At 40.5% G+C, this 18,617-nt stretch overlaps 1 protein-coding gene across 1 annotated transcript in view; it reads right to left on the reverse strand.

Moving 5' to 3' along the window:
- Positions 1 to 18,617, reverse strand: part of TTN (titin) — a 281,117-nt gene that overhangs the window by 52,214 nt on the left and 210,286 nt on the right. Inside the window, exons 245-275 of the mRNA XM_054723165.1 lie at positions 18,044 to 18,346; positions 17,252 to 17,554; positions 16,869 to 17,150; positions 16,475 to 16,774; positions 16,079 to 16,381; positions 15,673 to 15,981; positions 15,276 to 15,557; positions 14,855 to 15,154; positions 14,476 to 14,769; positions 11,418 to 14,384; positions 10,767 to 11,087; positions 10,387 to 10,671; positions 9,990 to 10,289; positions 9,397 to 9,699; positions 8,653 to 8,928; positions 8,227 to 8,526; positions 7,833 to 8,135; positions 7,366 to 7,665; positions 6,609 to 6,896; positions 5,951 to 6,247; positions 5,560 to 5,862; positions 5,146 to 5,451; positions 3,997 to 4,284; positions 3,618 to 3,908; positions 3,240 to 3,527; positions 2,489 to 3,076; positions 2,294 to 2,398; positions 1,544 to 1,741; positions 1,161 to 1,457; positions 486 to 1,073; positions 94 to 396 (exon numbers count right to left, since the gene is read on the reverse strand). Of these exons, the coding sequence (XP_054579140.1) occupies positions 94 to 396; positions 486 to 1,073; positions 1,161 to 1,457; positions 1,544 to 1,741; positions 2,294 to 2,398; positions 2,489 to 3,076; positions 3,240 to 3,527; positions 3,618 to 3,908; positions 3,997 to 4,284; positions 5,146 to 5,451; positions 5,560 to 5,862; positions 5,951 to 6,247; positions 6,609 to 6,896; positions 7,366 to 7,665; positions 7,833 to 8,135; positions 8,227 to 8,526; positions 8,653 to 8,928; positions 9,397 to 9,699; positions 9,990 to 10,289; positions 10,387 to 10,671; positions 10,767 to 11,087; positions 11,418 to 14,384; positions 14,476 to 14,769; positions 14,855 to 15,154; positions 15,276 to 15,557; positions 15,673 to 15,981; positions 16,079 to 16,381; positions 16,475 to 16,774; positions 16,869 to 17,150; positions 17,252 to 17,554; positions 18,044 to 18,346 (12,171 nt within the window). The remainder of the gene's footprint in view (positions 1 to 93; positions 397 to 485; positions 1,074 to 1,160; positions 1,458 to 1,543; positions 1,742 to 2,293; positions 2,399 to 2,488; positions 3,077 to 3,239; positions 3,528 to 3,617; positions 3,909 to 3,996; positions 4,285 to 5,145; positions 5,452 to 5,559; positions 5,863 to 5,950; positions 6,248 to 6,608; positions 6,897 to 7,365; positions 7,666 to 7,832; positions 8,136 to 8,226; positions 8,527 to 8,652; positions 8,929 to 9,396; positions 9,700 to 9,989; positions 10,290 to 10,386; positions 10,672 to 10,766; positions 11,088 to 11,417; positions 14,385 to 14,475; positions 14,770 to 14,854; positions 15,155 to 15,275; positions 15,558 to 15,672; positions 15,982 to 16,078; positions 16,382 to 16,474; positions 16,775 to 16,868; positions 17,151 to 17,251; positions 17,555 to 18,043; positions 18,347 to 18,617) is intronic.

Genomic DNA, 18,617 nt, shown 5'->3' on the forward strand with positions numbered 1-18,617 from the left:
ACAAAAATATATATTAAGAGTTTGACTTTTAGCTAAATTATATAAAATATTTGCACCCTCAAATGAGCTGTGTTGAAAAAGGTAAATACTAACATGCTGCATCTTTCATTAAAACAAGATTCGAAGCCTCACTAGGTGGACCAATTCCTGCTCTGTTTTCTGCACTGACGCGGAATTCGTAGGAGTTTCCTTCCTGAAGTCCGGTGACTTTGCACCTGAGGTCGGAAACTGGTGTCTTGGTGGCTCTCACCCATCGCAAGCCTTTCTTTTCTCTCCTTTCCACATGATATCCTGTGATCTCACTACCACCATCATCAGCTGGTCTTTTCCAACTGACAGTGGCAGTGTTTTTAGTGACATTCGATACCTCTGGTTTTTCAGGCGGGCCAGGGGGACCTGAAAAGGAAGCAAATTTATGAGAAACCCTGTTCCCTAAACTCTGCCGTAAGTATTAACAGATCAATTCCCTTACAGGCTGTACGTACCAAATCTGTCTACCATTTTGACAGGTTCAGACTCTACAGGTTCTCCTTTGCCATACTGGTTTACAGCCGAGACCCGGAAGAGGTACTCATTTCCTTGGATAAGTTTGGTTGCCACATGCCTGCAAGACTGAATATCTTCAGCAACCACTGTCCACAAGAGTCGGCTGGTTTCCCTCTTTTCAAGCACATAGGACTTAATTGGCGAGCCGCCATCTTCCAAGGGCGGTGTCCACGTCAGCGTTGCTTTTTCAGCAGAAACATTACTGATTTCAATGGGACCTGGGGGACCAGGTACATCGAGAACGGTTACCTTCACGTGTTCCTCCTTCGTGCCAAAAGGATTGGTAGCAGTGATGGTGTATTCACCAGCATCTTTTCTAGTGGCATACTTGACAGCAAGCATGGAAGATGTTGGGGTGGAAGTGATCTGAACGACATCTGATAGTCTAATGTCTTTTCCTGCCTTGGACCAGCTTGACTTTGGAAGGGGTTTGCCAAGAATGCTAATGGCGCTCAAAACAATGGTCTCTCCTGCTTTCACTGTTAGCCCATCTTTTATCGTAGGATCAAGGACAATGGTTGGTGCCTCTGCAAAGAAAAAAATTAAATTTTAATCAGAAAAGGAAGGAGGCTTAAGTTGATGTTTTATGTGCACAAAAAGTAAAATAGACCTACCATATTCGTCCTTGCAAATAATGGTTCCTGTACTTTCTGATGGAGCACTGATAGCACCTGCTGTATTCTTTGCTCTAATTCTGAATTCATATTTTCCACCTTCCACAAGGTCAGTTACAGTAAAGGCACAATCAGGGACATTAACATGGTTAGCTTTCATCCAAGATTTGGAGGGTAGGTCCCGCTTCTCCACTATGTATCCAGTCAACTTATGACCACCATCGTATTTGGGCTCAGTCCAAATGAGAGTCACCGAGTTCCTTGTTACACTGATAACCTCAGGCTTGCCAGGAGGATCTAAAACATGGGGAGAAAAGAGTCAAATACCAACTCTTTTTTCATGCAGAAAATGCACCGGGGTTTTCCTTCATATAATGACTTACCAATGGGATCAAGAGCCACGACTGGCTCTGATGGCAGGCTTGGCTTGCCTACTCCTGCTAAGTTGATCGCCATCACTCGGAATTCATATTCCAGACCTTCAGTTAATCCTGTCACTCTGAACTCTTTCATCCTAATAGGAGTCTTGTTAGCTCTCTTCCACAAAAGGCTGTTTCTTTCCTTGAACTCGATATGATACCCTACAAGAGACCCAGTGATGTGTCAATTCAGATAGAACTTCCAAATGTAGCCTGATTTTGAAATATATGTGTTTTTGCTCAAATAACATATATGGTTATGTGAGATAATCATTCTTGCTAACATCTATACTTTTTTTAATTTTTACTATTTTTTAAATTTAAATTCTTTATTGTTTTAAGTATTACAGATGTCTCCTAACATCTACACTTTTATTACCTAGGCATAATGCCATTTTTTTCCTCTGGGAACATGCATATTTATTTATTATACCTTTTGTTGAAAAATTTTAACTTACAAAAAATGATATTATCACTAAGAAAGCCTTTCTTTATAAACTATTATATTATGAGGGTTTCAATGAAATGAAGCATTAGCTTAATGAATTAGTTTAATTAATGCTTAATGTACTGAATGCTGATGTACTGAAAGGAAAATACGCATGGGCAGACAGTGCCATATAAATAAGGAGCACACATTCAACTTGTTTTCAGGGAGGAAGGTTTGGAGGGAACATTAATGTGAAAGCTGTAGGATAAGAGTGAAATAAATACCTGTAATTGGAGAGCCACCGGTTTTCCTGGGGTCTGTCCAAGTTAGAGATACCGAATCGTGTCTGACATCCACAATATTGGGAGGTGGGGGAGCATCGGGCACATCTGGAAAATATATGGTAATGGAAGATTTATAATAAGAAACTTCCTCAAAACCACATTTTGCTTTATATTTTCTGATATTGAGACACTCACCAAAAGGATGTTTAGCAACAATTGGCTCCGACTTCAGGCCCTCTCCCACACCGTATTTGTTTTCGGCACTGACCCTGAAGGTGTACTCCATACCCTCATGAAGCCTGGTTACTCTAAAGGTGGTTTTCTGGACAGCCGAGGCACATGTCACCCACTTGTTGTTTACAGAATCTCTCTTCTCCAGGATATAGTTGGTGATTTCAGAGCCTCCGTCGTCTTTTGGAGGACCCCACTTTAAGGTTATGGCTTCTGCTGTGACCTCATCAAATTTGATTGGCCCAGTGGGGATGCCAGGTTTGCCAACAACTTTTATAGAGAGAGTTCCTTCCTTCGTGCCAGCGACATTTTTCAGTGTGATTGTGTATTTTCCAGCATCAGATTTTTGGCAGTCACGTACTACAAGGGTTGTGTTCACTGCAGATGACTCAACACTGACTCTTGTGTCAGTTGCTAGAGGATCTTCCCCTTTCTTCCAGGACACCGATGGAGCCGGCTTGCCTTTTATGGGGATCTTAAGACGGAAGTTGCTGTTTTCTTTGGCCAAGTAGCACAAATCAGGTAGATCCTTTAAGTCAAGGTCAGGAGCCACTGGAAAACAGCAGAGCAATTATTATTTTTTTAAGACCAGCAATTAACTTTTTATATTGCTACGGTTTGTAAAGAAGTTATATAGAAGCCAGTGAGTAAGGCTCAAGAGTGTATTTTTGCTGACAATAAAGAGAAAAATGAAGGTACAGGGCAAAAGGCTTACCAACATCATCCTTTGCCACGACAATGATTTCGCTTGGCGTTCCTTCTCCATTTTCATTCTCAGCACTCACCCTGAAGGTATATTCCTTCCCTTCAATCAAATCTTTTGCAAAGTACTGTAAGTTTAATGCTTTCATAACTCGTTGCCACTTATTTTCTTCAGTTAGGAAATCAACTACATATCCGGTAATTCTACTTCCACCATCGCTGCGAGGCTTTTTCCAGCCGATGGTACAAGATGACTTATTTACAGATCTCACTTTCAGATCCACAACTGGTCCAGGGGTTTCTAAAGCAAAGGAGAAACGGTAAGTCTAAGCCCCAGATAACCAAGGTAAGATGCCACTCAAAATGACAGGGCAGCATCTCGTTTGCTCACCGGAAGCTTTGACGGCATCACGTGTTTCACCAGGATCTCCAATGCCGTACTCATTTTCAGCAAACACCCTGAAGAAGTAGGACTTTCCCTCCTCCAATTTAGATACCCTGAAGCTTGTTTTGGGGCACTCAGTTGCCACTGTAGACCAGGATTTCCTCTCTGCATCACGTTTTTCTACCACGTAGTTTATGATGGGGCTTCCACCATCAATAATGGGAGGATCCCAAGTAATATAAGCAGAATCTTTGTTTATTTCCTTGACAGTCACATTGACAGGTGGCCCAGGAGTATCTGGTAAATGGTAAGGAAGAAATAAATATGTAAAAAAGGTACAGAATTGCATTTTTAACATGTATGATTTTGTTTCAAACCAACTTACCCAGCACTTTCACCACAATGGTATATTCCTTTTTACCACAGCTGTTCTCCAGAGTCAAGATATATTTTCCTGCATCATATTTGTTCACATTTTCACAGCGCAAGAAAGTGTCAAAGTCAGTTGACTTTATGTCCAGTCCAATCCTTTCTCTTAGATTGGCACCTGGTTTAGACCAAGTTATCTTTGGAGGTGGGCGTCCTTTTACTGGTACATATAGTCTCAATGTAACTCCAGCACGTAATATAATTGTCTTCCTCAAATCAGCATCCAGTTCTCCCTCAGGTGGAACTGTTTAATTTTGGAGTGAAGAAAGTTAAATAATTTAATGGGTCAAACATATTTCCAAAGATTGGACTTAACCACTCCTAAAATACATTTCTTTTCTAGAACTGATTTCTTGTTCTTAAAAAAACAATCCTTAATATAATCCTCAAAACTTTTGTCAACAATTTCAATACTCTATAGCAATTGTTGATCTTACTATTTTCCAATATCCTGTAGGCTAAACCCAGTTTTCCCTGGAGGATCTTCTCATACACCTTCCATACTCTCACACTCTGCATATTAAAAGTAAATGATTGGTTCTTGGCTCTCTTCTGCTCTTATTTTTCTTTTCTATATTCAGTGAAAGCACTCTGTTATAGACTCTGACTCTCTTTATTTCATTGTAGGAATAAAAGTACATAGGGGATGAGAGAGAAGTAATTCAAAATGAAGGAAGAGTTGGTTATGGACCAGAGTGAATAGAAAAGTTAAGACAGATAGTCTTCCAATCCATATTTATGGAAAAGGGTGGGTTAGAAGAGAAAATAAAAACCAGTAAGAATAATAGCTCACTGCTTGGTTAAAAAAAATCTCCTTAGTCTCAGAATAAAATTCCTATATTCCAGACTCTTTTGAAGACATGTCATTCTCATGTAAGTATGAAAAGCTTTTCAAAACCACAAATCACTTTGCATTCCATTTGGCCTGTTATACAATACCACAAATTACCAACCCAGCTCTCCAAAAATGTACTCCTAGAATTACCAACTCCAAAGCCTATAAACAAATAAATGTACAAAAGGGAGTTCTACACCGCCCCCCTCCCTGCCCCCTTACAATATGACTGAAGAGAAAGCTCGATGTATTCTTCCTGGTAGTACTTACTTAGGATGTCCTTTGGACAGTGGTTGTCTGGCACATCACTGGGGTCACTGTATCCAACCTTATTAACGGCATACACGCGGAACTGATACTCTATGTTTTCCATCAGGCCGGTTACCTCAAAGCGGGTTTTCTGTAGCTTATCCGGTAAATTGCACCTCACCCAGTTATCAGAGTCAGCTCGTTTTGCTTCAACAAGGTAACCAATGATAGGGCTACCACCGTCATAGGCTGGCTTGCCCCAAGAAAGACTCACAGAGCTACGGGTTGTATCATACACTTTAGGAAAAGCTGGTGGGCCAGGAGGATCTGAGGATAAATAATAAAAAAAAAATTTTTTTTTTCATTAAAACCTCACTCCTGGTTGTTTAAAGTTGATTACAACACAGGATAAGAGACTCTTTCATGAAAACTTACACAGAGGGTCCTGAGCGTAAGCAGCTTTGGATGCATCACTGGGCTTGCCTGGGCCAGCCTTATTTATGGCTGTAACTCGAAACTCGTATTCAGTGCCTTCTTGGAGACCTGTTGCTTTGATAGTTCTTTCTATGACAGGTTTCCTGTTGACCTTAGTCCAGTTAACTGCCTGGGTTTCCCGCTTTTCAACCAAATAGCCAGTGATGGGTGAGCCGCCATCATCTGCTGGTGGTTTCCAGCTTACGGTCATGTGATCTTTGGTTATGTTGCTAATGACAGGAGGATCACAGCGTCCTGGTGGGTCTGCAGAGAGTGATGGAAATGTTAATAGCCCGTCTAAAAGGTAACACTGAAAAAAGTAAAATGAAAAGCCACAGGAAAATGTCCCCACCATAAGGGTTTTTAGCAATTGCTGGTTCAGTTAAGATTGGATCGCCCACTCCGTATTTATTTTCAGCACAAATTCGGAACTGGTACTCGTGGCCCTCTATCAGTTTCTCCACACTGCAGCTGGTGATGGGCACAGTCGCAGAGACCTGGGCCCAGTTGGGTCTGCTTGTTTCACGTTTGTCAACAATATAGTTGGTGATTTCTGAGCCTCCATCTTCAAGAGGTGGTTCCCAAGAAAGCATTGCACGGTCCGAATACATTTTGTTGATTTTAACAGATGCTGGAGGACCTGGTTTATCTGAAAGAACAAGGGAGAAAAGTGAAGTCTTTCACGAACACACGTGAAATGGGGAATGAGTAGAATGGAGGTCTGGAAACCTGGGCTGCAGTCTTTATATTGTCATTAACCTCCCATATGACCTTGGAAGTCACTTAATTTTTCAAAACCACAATTTCCTCACATGTGAAATTAGGTAACTGAAATATGTAATCTCTAATGCTCTTTTCAGCCCTAAAATGCTGTTGTTCTGTGATGAGAATAATTCTATGACTACAAAATATACATCGGGATATGCACCTTCCCTCATTATTATTTTGTAAATTCTGTTGCATCACATTAGCCAAAATAAAACGAGATTCTAGTTAAGCGCTTTAATTACCTAACACTTTAAGCTTAATGGTGGCTGATTTGGAACCACTTGGATTTTCGGCAGTAATGGTATAGTCTCCTGAGTCCTTTCGGTTCACGCTGAACAGCTCCAAGGTGCACAGGTTCCGCTTCCTGGCCATTTTGATGCCTTCTGCTGGTTTTAGCAGTGTGTCATCCTTCTTCCAAGAGACTGTTGGTGTTGGTTTCCCAAAAACAGTAGCATCCAGGCAGACATTAGTTCCAGCTTTGACAGTAAGCAAAGATTTCATAGACAAACCCAGTTCTATCCTGGGAGGAACTGGAGAAAAAAAAGAAAAAAAAGAAAAGGATTTAATACGTGCAAAGCTATATTATATGTCATAATAAAAGTGGGAAATTCATATACTCTGTGTCTTTCAAGACAGAATTTTTAGAAGTAACATATTAAGAAATGCAGGTTTAAGGTAGAAATTCGATTATGCTGAAAATATAAAGAAAAAAACAAAGATCACTTACAATGCCAACATCCTGAAATTTTCACTATAATCATTTTTTGGGGGGTCATATTTCTGTGAAAGTGTATGGTTGAAAGGATATGGTCTTTTAGTTTAATTGCTATTTTTAGTTTAACATGTGATTAAGATTCTCCATAATAACATTTTCATGTCTGTATACAAAGTACCTATCATTTTTATTCTTTTCTCCACAGATGTAGATTTTCTTTTTTATTAGGAGAAATATACATTATGAGTGCTGTCCTTCGCCTCTGATACTCAACACAATCTTACCATTTTCTGCGAGGATGGTCACTGGATCAGAAGGTTCAGAAGGCGGGCTGATGTTTACTGCTGTCTTGGCGATTGCTCTGAATTGATACTGAGCATTCTCTTCTAAGCCAGTAGCTGTGTACTCTTCCTGGGGAATCTGGTGTGGTGTGGTATTGCACCGTACCCACTTATCACCAGGAAGTTTGCAAGCTTCTACGAAATAGCCAATAATTTTGCTGCCTCCATCATGTTTTGGACGAGCCCAGATGAGGGATACAGTACTCTTGGAAACATCGATAACTTCAGGCTTTCCTGGAGGATCTAAAACCAAAAGAGGTATTCTCAGCATTTTTCTTAATGGCAAAAGTTTTAAAGTTCCATATTTCACATTATCCCCCAGAACACATTCCTGAATAGAAATAGTAGTCTTCAGAGATTCCAAGATTTAAATGTGTCCCTGTCATACTTAGAAAAAAAAAAAAACTTACCAACTGGCATTCTTGCAGTTACATATTCTGTTGGTTTGCTGGGTGGGCTGGATCCAGCTTTGTTCAGGGCATAGATTCTGAATGAATACTCAAGACCTTCTATTAGTCCAACACAGGGGTATTCAGTTGACCGGACAGGAGTATCATTAGCTTTCACCCACAGCAAACTGTTTCTTTCTTTGCGTTCGATCAGGTAACCGGTGATGGGGCTCCCTCCATCACTGTCTGGCCTGTCCCAGGCCACAAATATGCAGTCTTTGTTGACTTTCGTGACTCGTGCATTCTTCGGTTCACTAGGAACACCTGGAGATGAAAACAAGGGACATGTCAATTTCTCCCTTAAGTAGCAGACTAGAAAGAAAAGATAATTTTTTTCTTCCTGAAAGAAACATACCAAATGGGAACTTAGCCAACATCTTTGGAGACGTGAGAGGCTCTGAAATGCCAAATCGATTTTCAGCACGGACCCGGAAGACATACTCCTGGCCTGGGATCAGTTTTCCAATTCTGCAGGAAGTTTTTGTCACTGAAGCTAGTGCTGTCACCCAATCACCTCGGCTTACATCACACTTCTCCACTATGTAATTGGTGATGTTACTGCCTCCATCCTCCAGCGGGATGTGCCACGACAGGGAGCAAGCATCGGCGTCTATGTCAGAAATGTCAAACGGAGGCTGAGGGGGCCCAGGAGCATCTGCATGAACCAAGAGGAAAGAAACATAAGAACAGGAATTTGGTAGGGAAAATATATATATATTTTTTTGGGAAAATATTTTTGATCTTCATATTTAGATGTCCGTTTGGCTAACGCTTAACTTACCCATGACGGTAACTTTGATTTTCTGAGTGTCTGTCCCAGAGCTGTTCTCTGCAGTGAGGCTATAATAACCACTGTCTTTCCTAGTAACATCTTTTATTATCAGAATTGAAGAAGTATCTGTTTTATGCACAGCCAGGTGGCTGGATGTGACGACTTCATCTTCTCCTTTTTTCCATTTACAGGTTGGATGAGGCTTTCCATACACATGGGCTTCAATTCGAAGTTTCTTCCCCGCTTTAATAGTAATTTGCTCTGGCATAAGGATCTTTGGTGGCACTAAAAGGAAAATAAAAATATATTAATTTTGTGGGGAGATTATTTTCCTCTGGTGGGGAATTATATTAGTGTGTTTCAAATTGTGGGTTTCAACTCATGAGTGGGTTCAATTTAATGTTGGCATGACAGCTAATATTTTTCTTAAAAGAATGAGATCGAATTGAACAGAAAATATGAGCCCAGCATACAGAAGAAAGATAGGTGTTGCTTCAAGAAACTTCTTTTATGTGTGTGTGTGTGTGTGTGTGTATACCATGTTATATATACATACATACATATATATGTACTATGTCATGAGTTATAGTTTTTTTTTACAATGTGTATGGGCTCAAATGCTTCAACACCACTGTTTTCTACTATCTGTAAATTATTTCTGGAACTATAGTCCTCAGGGAGAGATGTCTACATGTGAAAAGAAAATTCTAATAAATTTTATCACAGGATAAAGTTGAGACAATGACTACTTACACAGCTGCTCTTTGGCTTCATACACTCCTTCGGCTTCTCTTGGCAAACTGACGCCAACAGAATTTCTGGCCACTACTCTAAATTTGTACTTCTTTCCTTCCTTGAGGCCAGTGACGACAAGGCTGAGATCTTTAACCACTGAGTATTCTGTCCAGCGATCTGCAGGCTGCTCTTCCTCTCTGTAACTTATGATATAGCCATCGATTTTAGCTCCTCCGTCACGCAGGGGAGGTAACCAGGCTAATGTAGCACTGTTCTTGGTCATTTCAGTAACTTCTAGTTTCCTTGGTGGATCCGGCTCACCTAGAAGAAAAACGTGATTTAGAAACTGTCCAGGTAACCTAATCAAATCCATTTGTTTATATACTTAAATGTTTAGTATGACGCTTGCTTCAAAGTACATGGAAACTGTAGGGTATGTTGAAAATAAATAGTGCAAGGTGAGCTAAGGAGTGAGTTGTATATTTATTTGTACTATATATAGGTTTCTACGAATTAAAACTCTTTCAGTAGTAGATCAAAATGTTTCAGTATCTTGACCTTGCTAACGTAGGGGACTGGAGTTAAAAAGAGGAAGAAAGGATATTGCTTACTTAGGGGATCTGATGCAAGCACTGGTTTGGGGACATCTGTAGGGACGCCGGGGCCATACTCATTGACAGCAGTTACTCTGAAGAAATATTCACTTCCAGGGACAAGATTGGTAACTTGGAAGCTCAGTTTCTTAACTTCAGGGGTAACTGTTGACCACGTCTTTCTCTCTGCATCACGTTTCTCCACAATATAATGTGTCACCTGGCTCCCACCATCATTCTCAGGAGGGGCCCAGGAAATGTGACATGATGTTTTAGTGACGTCCGAAACTTTCAGATCAGACACAGGTCCAGGAGTATCTGCAAAGAACCACAACATCAGATGTACATGTCTCCTCAGCCTCTTCATCGACAGATGCATTTTTGAAGAGGAGGAAGAAACTTGTTAGTAACCCACCTAATACTCTGACATTCACGAATACGGCCTTTTCTCCTGCTGGATTCACAAGTGTCAAGGAATATTTTCCTGAGTCATCACGAGTAGAATTGGGGATGACAAGGAAGGCCATTGTATCGACAAGATCAACTTGTCCTTTTCTGACCACATTATCAATACCCACTTTTCTCCAAGTGACTTTAGGGGCTGGTCGCCCTCTCACTATGGCAAATAGGCGAATTGGGCATCCTGCTCTCACTGTGACCAGTTTCCTCATGCTGGCATCCAAATCAATCTCCGGAGGTTCTGCAAATGACGTGAAAGCCATTAGCCAACTTCACAGAATGTGGGGAAAACATATGAGAAGTGAAGATGAATGAAGTGATAATATAGGATCTTACCTAAGATTTCTTTAGGTTTAATGGCATCCTTTAGTTCTGCAGGGCGCCCAATGCCAACCTGGTTTTGGGCACACACCCTGAACTCGTATTCCTGGTTTTCATCTAAACTGGTAGCAGTGAATTCCATGCGAATGAGTTGAGCTGCAGCATTGCACCTTTTCCATCCTTCATCGGGTGATGCATCTTCTTTCTTTGGTCTCATTTCCACAACATAGCCAATTATTGGTGCGCCACCATCATACACTGGTTTTCCCCATCCAAGAGTTATGGAATTTTTGGTCGTATCAACAACTTTGAGATTGGTTGGTGGACCAGGTGGTTCTGAAAATAAATTATGTAAGAATAAATTTGTGCATGGTTAACTACTACTAGGATACTTTAATCCATAATTTTATATAGTTTATTCTCAAAGATAGGCTTTTCAATATCTCAATTAATGAGTCCTTGTCCCCCCCCCCCCCCCCCGCCCCCACTCCATAAAATTAGGATCTACCATTGTTCGTACACTTCAGGTGATTTGGTAAAAGATCTACTTTGAAAAATGTAGGATAAAATAAAGTTTTGAAGTTACAGATTTAATTTATTTTTCTAACCACTCTGTACTTGAGATTAAGAGTTGGTATAGTATCAGAAAAAGAAAGAATATCATACCTATGGGGTCTTTTGCCACCACTGGTTTTGATGGCAAAGATGGTTCTCCAATTCCAATTTCATTTTCTGCCTTGACACGGAACTGATATTCATGTCCTGGGAAGAGATTCTGTACTTTCAAACGTCTCTCAGGGATTGCACTCTTGTTAACAGGGACCCAGCGTATTGAATGTTTCTCCTTTTTCTCCAAAAAGTATCCTGTGATGGACTTTCCACCATCATATTCAGGTGGACTCCAAACCACAGTCATTTCTTCTTTGCTTACTTTAGTGACATCTGGGGGATCAGGGCGACCGGGTCTATCAAATTTGGTTTTTGCAATGACTGGTTTGCTTTCTGTTGGAGGCCCTGTGCCTATTTTATTTTCTGCACGGACTCTGAAAATATATTCATTTCCTTCTATGAGACGTGTTACTGTAGCACTGGGTGTTAAGACAGCAGAAGAATAGGTAGACCAAACCATGCGTTTGCTCTCACATTTTTCTAGAATATAATTTTGGATTTCACAGCCACCATCATCCTCTGGTGGATCCCAGCGAATAGTACACCTATCACTGGACACATCAGAAATTTTCAGATTTCTTACAGGACCAGGCTTATCTAAGACATTGACAGTGGCGTAGGCCACAAAACTGCCAGCTGTGTTAGTTGCTGTAATTACATATTTACCACCATCACTTCGCTTTGCTTTAGTAAGAGAAAATTTAGATGAATCAGCACTGGTATCAATCTTGACCCTTGGTGATCTTGTTAAGTCTGTAGCATCTTTGTCCTTGGTCCATGAAACTTCTGGGAATGGTTTGCCTCTAACACCTGCCTCAAGTCTAATGGTATCCCCTGCTTTAACAGTTAATACACCACTTAACTTCAGATCAAGTACTGGTTTCTGTAAATCTTCCTTCACAACAACTTCCTCTGTCTTTACCCAGTCACTTTCTCCACCTTCATTCTTTGTTTGTACTCTGAACTCATAAATCTGGTTTTCAACACATTTGTCAACCATGAAGTGGGTTTCTTTAATGCTTCCTTTATGTACTCTTTCCCAGTCAGTAGAACCCTTCAGTCTCCGCTCAACATGATATGATAGATTCGGGCTGCCACCATCATAATCAGGCCGCCGCCACTTTAGATAGACAAATGTCTTTCCTTTATCTGCAATGTGAAGGTTTTCAGGCTCACCTGGTCTATCAATAGGGTTAATAGCCAGAATTGGAGTTTTTGTTTCAATGGTTGGCCCAACACCTACTTTATTCTCTGCACAAACTCGGAAGTAGTATTCATTGTTGGCTAAAAGGTTCGCCTTGATTAATCGCTTAGTGACATCCGAAGCAACGATGGACCAGCTTTTCTGGTTTGGTTTGCGAGATTCCACTATGAAATTTGTTATCTCTGAGCCACCATTGTCTAGTGGGTTTTCCCAAGAAATTGTACAGTTCTCTTTGTTTACATTGCTAATCCTTAAATTCTGGCAAGGCCCAGGTCTGTCAAGGACATTAACAATAGCGGAACCTTGGGCATGTCCACTGCTGTTCTTAGCGGAGATGATATACTTGCCGTGATCAGCTCTAACAGCTTCTTTAATTTGTAACTCAACACGAGGTAGATCGTGAATGAGGTCAACCCGCTTTTCACGGACCAGTACTTTGCCTTCCTTGGACCAAGTTATGTCTGGTTCAGGTCTGCCTTTGACTCGAGCAAGAATATGGATAGTTTGGCCCACTCTAACGGTAATAACATCACGACAAGTAACATCAAGTTCTACTTCTGGAGGATGAAGGATGTCTTTTGCAATCACAGATTCTGCTAGTTCTCTTGGCTCTCCCTCTCCCACAATATTAGCTGCCTTTATACGGAATCTGTACTCTGTTCCTTCAATTAGTCCAGGTACTGTAAAGGCACATTGCCTAATGAGTTCATCTTTATTAATCCTGTTCCACTGTGTCGTACCAGCCTTCTGACATTCCACTACATATCCTAGAATGGGGCTACCACCATCACTGAGAGGCTTTGTCCACACCAAGTCAGCTGTTTCTTTGGTCTTGTCTTTCAGTTTAGGATTAATAGGTGGTCCAGGTGGTTTGATGGGTCGGCAAGCTTTTATTGGGTCAGAACTTGGGGATGGATTGCTTAGTCCTGCAAGATTTTCAGCAAAAACTCTAAACTCATAGGTATTTCCCTCATACAGTCCTGTCACTCTAAACCTCAAGTCCGCTATAGGTGTTTTGTTGACCCTCACCCATTTGCCAGTTATTTCTCGACGTTCTACATAGTAACCAGTTATTGGGCTGCCACCATCAGATTTTGGCAGAGTCCAGGACAATGTTGCAGCATTTTCAGTAATGTCAGTAACCACTGGTTTACCTGGAGGCGATGGAGGATTAAATTTATGTTTAGCAACAGTAGGTGTGGAATCAAGGGGAGGACCAACACCCATCTTATTCTCTGCACTAACTCGGAAAACATATTCAGAGCCCTTTTGCAGATGTGGGACTTTCAGCTTTGTCTTACTGCTTCCTGAAGAGACAACACCCCATGTATCTTTTCTTGTATCTTTTTTCTCAACGATATAATTTATCACAGGGCTTCCTCCATCATCCTTGGGTGGCTTCCAGGAGATAGTCATATGCTCAGGGCTAATATCCAGAATATCAATAGGACCTGTTGGTGGACCAGGAACATCAAGGACAGTAAGATGTACAGCTACTGTTTTGGTGCCAGCTGCATTGGAAACTGTGATTTGATATTCCCCAGTGTCTCTCCTTAAGCAGTTCTTAATGGTAAGTACAGATGAGAAATTGTCAGTTTCCACTGTGTAATGTTCATCGGTTTTAATCTCACTCCCATCACTTGTCCACTTGGCAGTAGGAAAGGGTACACCTCTTATAATGGCTGGGAATCTGACCGTAGTTCCAGCTTTTACCACAAGGCCTTCAATTAATTTCACATCCAGCTCCACAGATGGAGGTACTATAAAGTAAACACAAAGAAATTAGATTTTTAAAAGAAATATGCATAATTTGAAAAAGAAACAAAATAATAATGCCAATCCAAAAATTACCTAATTTTTCTTGACATTCTATTGGAATAGTTGTGTCAGGGAGACTAAGGCCCACAATATTTTCAGCTTTTACACGGAATTTGTAGGTATGTCCTTGTTGTAGTCCAGTAACAACACACTCTAAATCTGTCACAGTCTTGAACTTAATCCAGTCTTTGGTTCCTTCTTCTTGATATTCCACCAAATATCCAGTGATTGGAGAACCACCATCACGATCCGGCTTATTCCAAACAAGGGAGACTTCAGTCTTGTCAACGTCTACATGGTGTAGGTCCTTGGGTGGCCCAGGGGGATCTTTTCAAAAGAAGAAGTTATGATGAATAAAGAATATTCTCAAAGACAGTCAAATGATATTTTGTATTTAGAGAAAGCAACTTACGTAGAGGATCCACAGCCTTGATGGGTTTAGGTGTTTCAACAAAAGGACCACGTCCATACTGGTTCTCAGCAGCTACTCGGAAGAGATACTGATTGCCTTCATTAAGATGTTTAGCCCAGTGACTCTTTTTCTTTGACGTAGTTGAGAGAGGTGACCACTGGGCGCTGGCAACATCCCTCCTCTCAACCACATAATTTGTAACAACAGAACCACCATCATCCAGTGGTTCTTTCCAAGTAAGGTAGCAAGAATCTTTCCTAATTTCACTGACTTCCAGATCTCGAGGTGGCCCAGGCTTATCTGAAAAGTGTTAGGAAATGCAGTTATATGTGACTTAATACAGATAAGAGCTCAAAATATATCACAATTTACTTTTAATTTGTTTTTACATCAAAAACAACCTAAGCATTAAAATTCTTACCTAATACAAGTACTTTCACGGAGACAGTTTTTGAACCAGCTGGATTCTCCACTGTTAAGGAATAAATTCCACCATCTTCATGGGCAGCGTTACGAATTTCAAGCTTGCTACCAACTGGAGTAACGTCAATTCTTGCCTTAGTTGGAGCCTCTCTGTCTTCTTTTTTCCAAGTTACTTTCGGGAATGGCACTCCTTTGATGATGGCACTAAGTCTTAGAGTATCACCAACCTTTATATGTTGTTCTCTCGCCATGTTGGCATCAAGAATCAACTCAGGGGGTTCTTGAATAAAGAAAATAGTACTTTCAGGTTTAATTTGTTAATGAATTTTACAAATAAGTGTATACGTTGACACACCTATCTTTCTTGCAAAGAAAGCTGAGAACATTTTACTCACCAAGTCTGTCTTTTACTAGCACAGGCTCAGGAACATGAGCTGGATCTGATTCGCCAGCTTCATTGACTGCTAGTACTCTGAACTTGTAGGACTGACCGTCCCGAAGACCAGTGACTTTATATGTAGTTTCAGGACATGACTCAGGAGTGTGATTGGCTCTTCTCCACTCTTCATCTCCAACTTTCTGGTACTCAACGATATAACCCAGAATCTTGCTCCCACCATCGCGACGTGGTGGCTGCCAAGTTAGGTCAACTGAATTGCATGTTGTATCTATTGCTTCAGGATTAACAGGTGGACTTGGTTTAGCTATATAATAGAAGGGAAAAAATAAAAAAAGAATTAGAATATATCTGAAAACAAAGTTGGATAATATGAAAACTGAATGGATGCTTTAATACTGTACCAATTGGATCTTTAGCAAAGACTGGTTTGGATGGTGGGCTTGGGTCTCCAATACCAATTTCATTTTCTGCAGCAACCCGGAATTCATACTGACACCCTTCTAGAAGATCAGGAACCCTGAATTTAGTGTATGGATGGATCGGCTCTTTGGTAACTCTCACCCATCGTTTAGACATAGTTTCCCTCTTTTCCAGGATGTAGTTTGTTATGGGCTTTCCTCCGTCATTTGGCTTGTTCCAGGTTACTAATGCAGAGTCTTTGGTAACTTCTGTAACAATTGGCTGCTCAGGTGCATCAGGAACCCCTATCATAAACATTAGCAAAATGTGTTAGAAATTAAATTTTTCCTATTAACAATATCAAACATTGAATCACTAAAATGAAATGTAGCGCATACTGAAACGATCTTTGGCTTTCATTGAATCAGACACCAGAGGATCACTTATTCCATACAGATTTTCAGCACGTATCCGGAAAATATAATCTTTTCCTTCAAGCAGTTTAGAAACTTTGCATGTTGGTTTAGCACTTGCAGCTGTCACAGGCATCCAAATATCTTTGCCCACCTCATTCTTCTCAATAATATAATTGGTAATTTCACTGCCTCCATCATCTAATGGTGGCTTCCAAGAGATAACCATGTGCTCTTTGGTCACCTCATCAAAAATAACTGGTCCTACTGGTGGTCCAGGACGGTCTGCAGAAAAAAAAAAATCACAGCACAAAATGTTATTTCCACTTCTGCTTTAGAAAGAACAGAATATCTATTTGTCTTGCTAAATAATACTTACCAACCACGTTAACTTGACAGAAACCTTTCCTAGAGCCTGTACTATTCTCCACAACCACACAGTATTTGCCAGTGTCTAAACGTTTGGCCTTGATCTTCTCTAGAGCAAGCGTTGTTGGAGTGGTCTTTATATGCGTGCGATCATCTTCTACCACATCAGCTTCATCTTTGAACCAAGTGACCTTAGGCTTTGGCTTGCCTGAGTAACGGCCAGTGAGGGCAAAAGCCTCACCAACTCGAACCGTGATCTTATCTCTGAAGTCAAGTTCAAGTGTTGGAGGAGCTAAAATGTACAATTACAAAGGCAAGTCAGTATTACTGATGTTTTATGATAAATCTATAAAGGTACAAGTTTTCAAAGTATAAGCTGCATTGGACACATACCCAGCTCATCCTTGCAAGTGATTGGCTTGGTGCAAAATGATGGCTTGCCTTGTCCAACAATATTGACGGCACTGACACGGTACTCGTACGTGTCACCTTCTTTTAAGCCTTTAACAGTGTATTTTCTGCTAAGCAAGTTGTCCTGTGTAACTTTGTGGAATTTCTCAGTTCCAATGAGACGGCTTTCTAGGACATAGTTAATAATTTCGGATCCACCATCATACTTTGGAGGATTCCAAGTCAAAGAAACAGAATTTTTAGTGACTTCTTTAACTTCCAGGTCTTCAGGGCGCTCTGGTACAGCTGTAAGTGTAAGTATGGAATTACAGTGAAAAAACTGTCATGTTAAGGATGTAGTAAAGAATACTTTCTGAGGATTGCATTTAAACCTTAAACTATTTGCTTTGATAAGTAACAAAAGAGATATCATAGAACCTTTAGCGCTAAAAAGGACCTAATACAATCTAATTTCCTCTGACAGATGAGGAAATAGAAGTTCTCAGACTTGGTAGTTTTAGAATTAGGAAAACACTTCATAATTATGCCACTAAGTGGCAACTTAAAAACAACCAGGGTAGTAAACATGGAAGGATTTGAAGAATCAGATATATTCCCATAAATTTTTTTCACAACCACATTCAAATACTACCAGTGTCTGATATTGAGTATTTACTTACTGAATGCTTGCCAAATGAATAAAATGTTTGGCATTTATACACATATTTTGTCACCATAGTTTTTTTTTTATTAGTAATTGAGTGAAGAAGTAACTAAGAATGAAATTGTACGTACTTATTGGATCTCTGATGACAATTTCATGTGGTGTTTCAATAAAAGGGCCTATGCCAATGATATTTTCAGCTGCAATTCGGAAAAAGTAGGCTTTTCCTTGAATGAGACCCTGGACAGTAGCATTTTGCCGGGTGACTGTGTATGTCACTGGGGTCCACGCTTTGCGGTCAGCTTCCCGTTTCTGAATGACATAATTGGTGATTGGAGAGCCTCCGTCATCTTCCGGAGAGAACCACGTCAGCTTGCAGGAGTCATTGGTCAGGTTGTCAGGCAGGAAAGGGGTTCCAACAGGACCTGGCACATCTGGAAATAAGAGGAAAAGCTTTCTAGTTGTTTGTTTTCAATGAATCATAGGGCTCAATATTTGTTACCCTCTGTTTTTAAAAAGGGGACACAAATGTTGTTATGAAGAAAATAAGATTTTGTGTTTATTTTTTGAGTTGTTTTCCTCCCCTGGTATCTATTTTCAACCATATTTTTAGATGAAATAGGTTTGCAACAGTTACGGCTTGCCCCGGTTTCAGCAGAAGCTGAAGGAACAGTAACTGTAGGAAGGGGCTGTTGGGAAGACGCC

The sequence above is a fragment of the Eptesicus fuscus genome, chromosome 11 (genome assembly GCF_027574615.1).
Source record: "Eptesicus fuscus isolate TK198812 chromosome 11, DD_ASM_mEF_20220401, whole genome shotgun sequence".
NCBI lineage: Eukaryota > Metazoa > Chordata > Mammalia > Chiroptera > Vespertilionidae > Eptesicus > Eptesicus fuscus.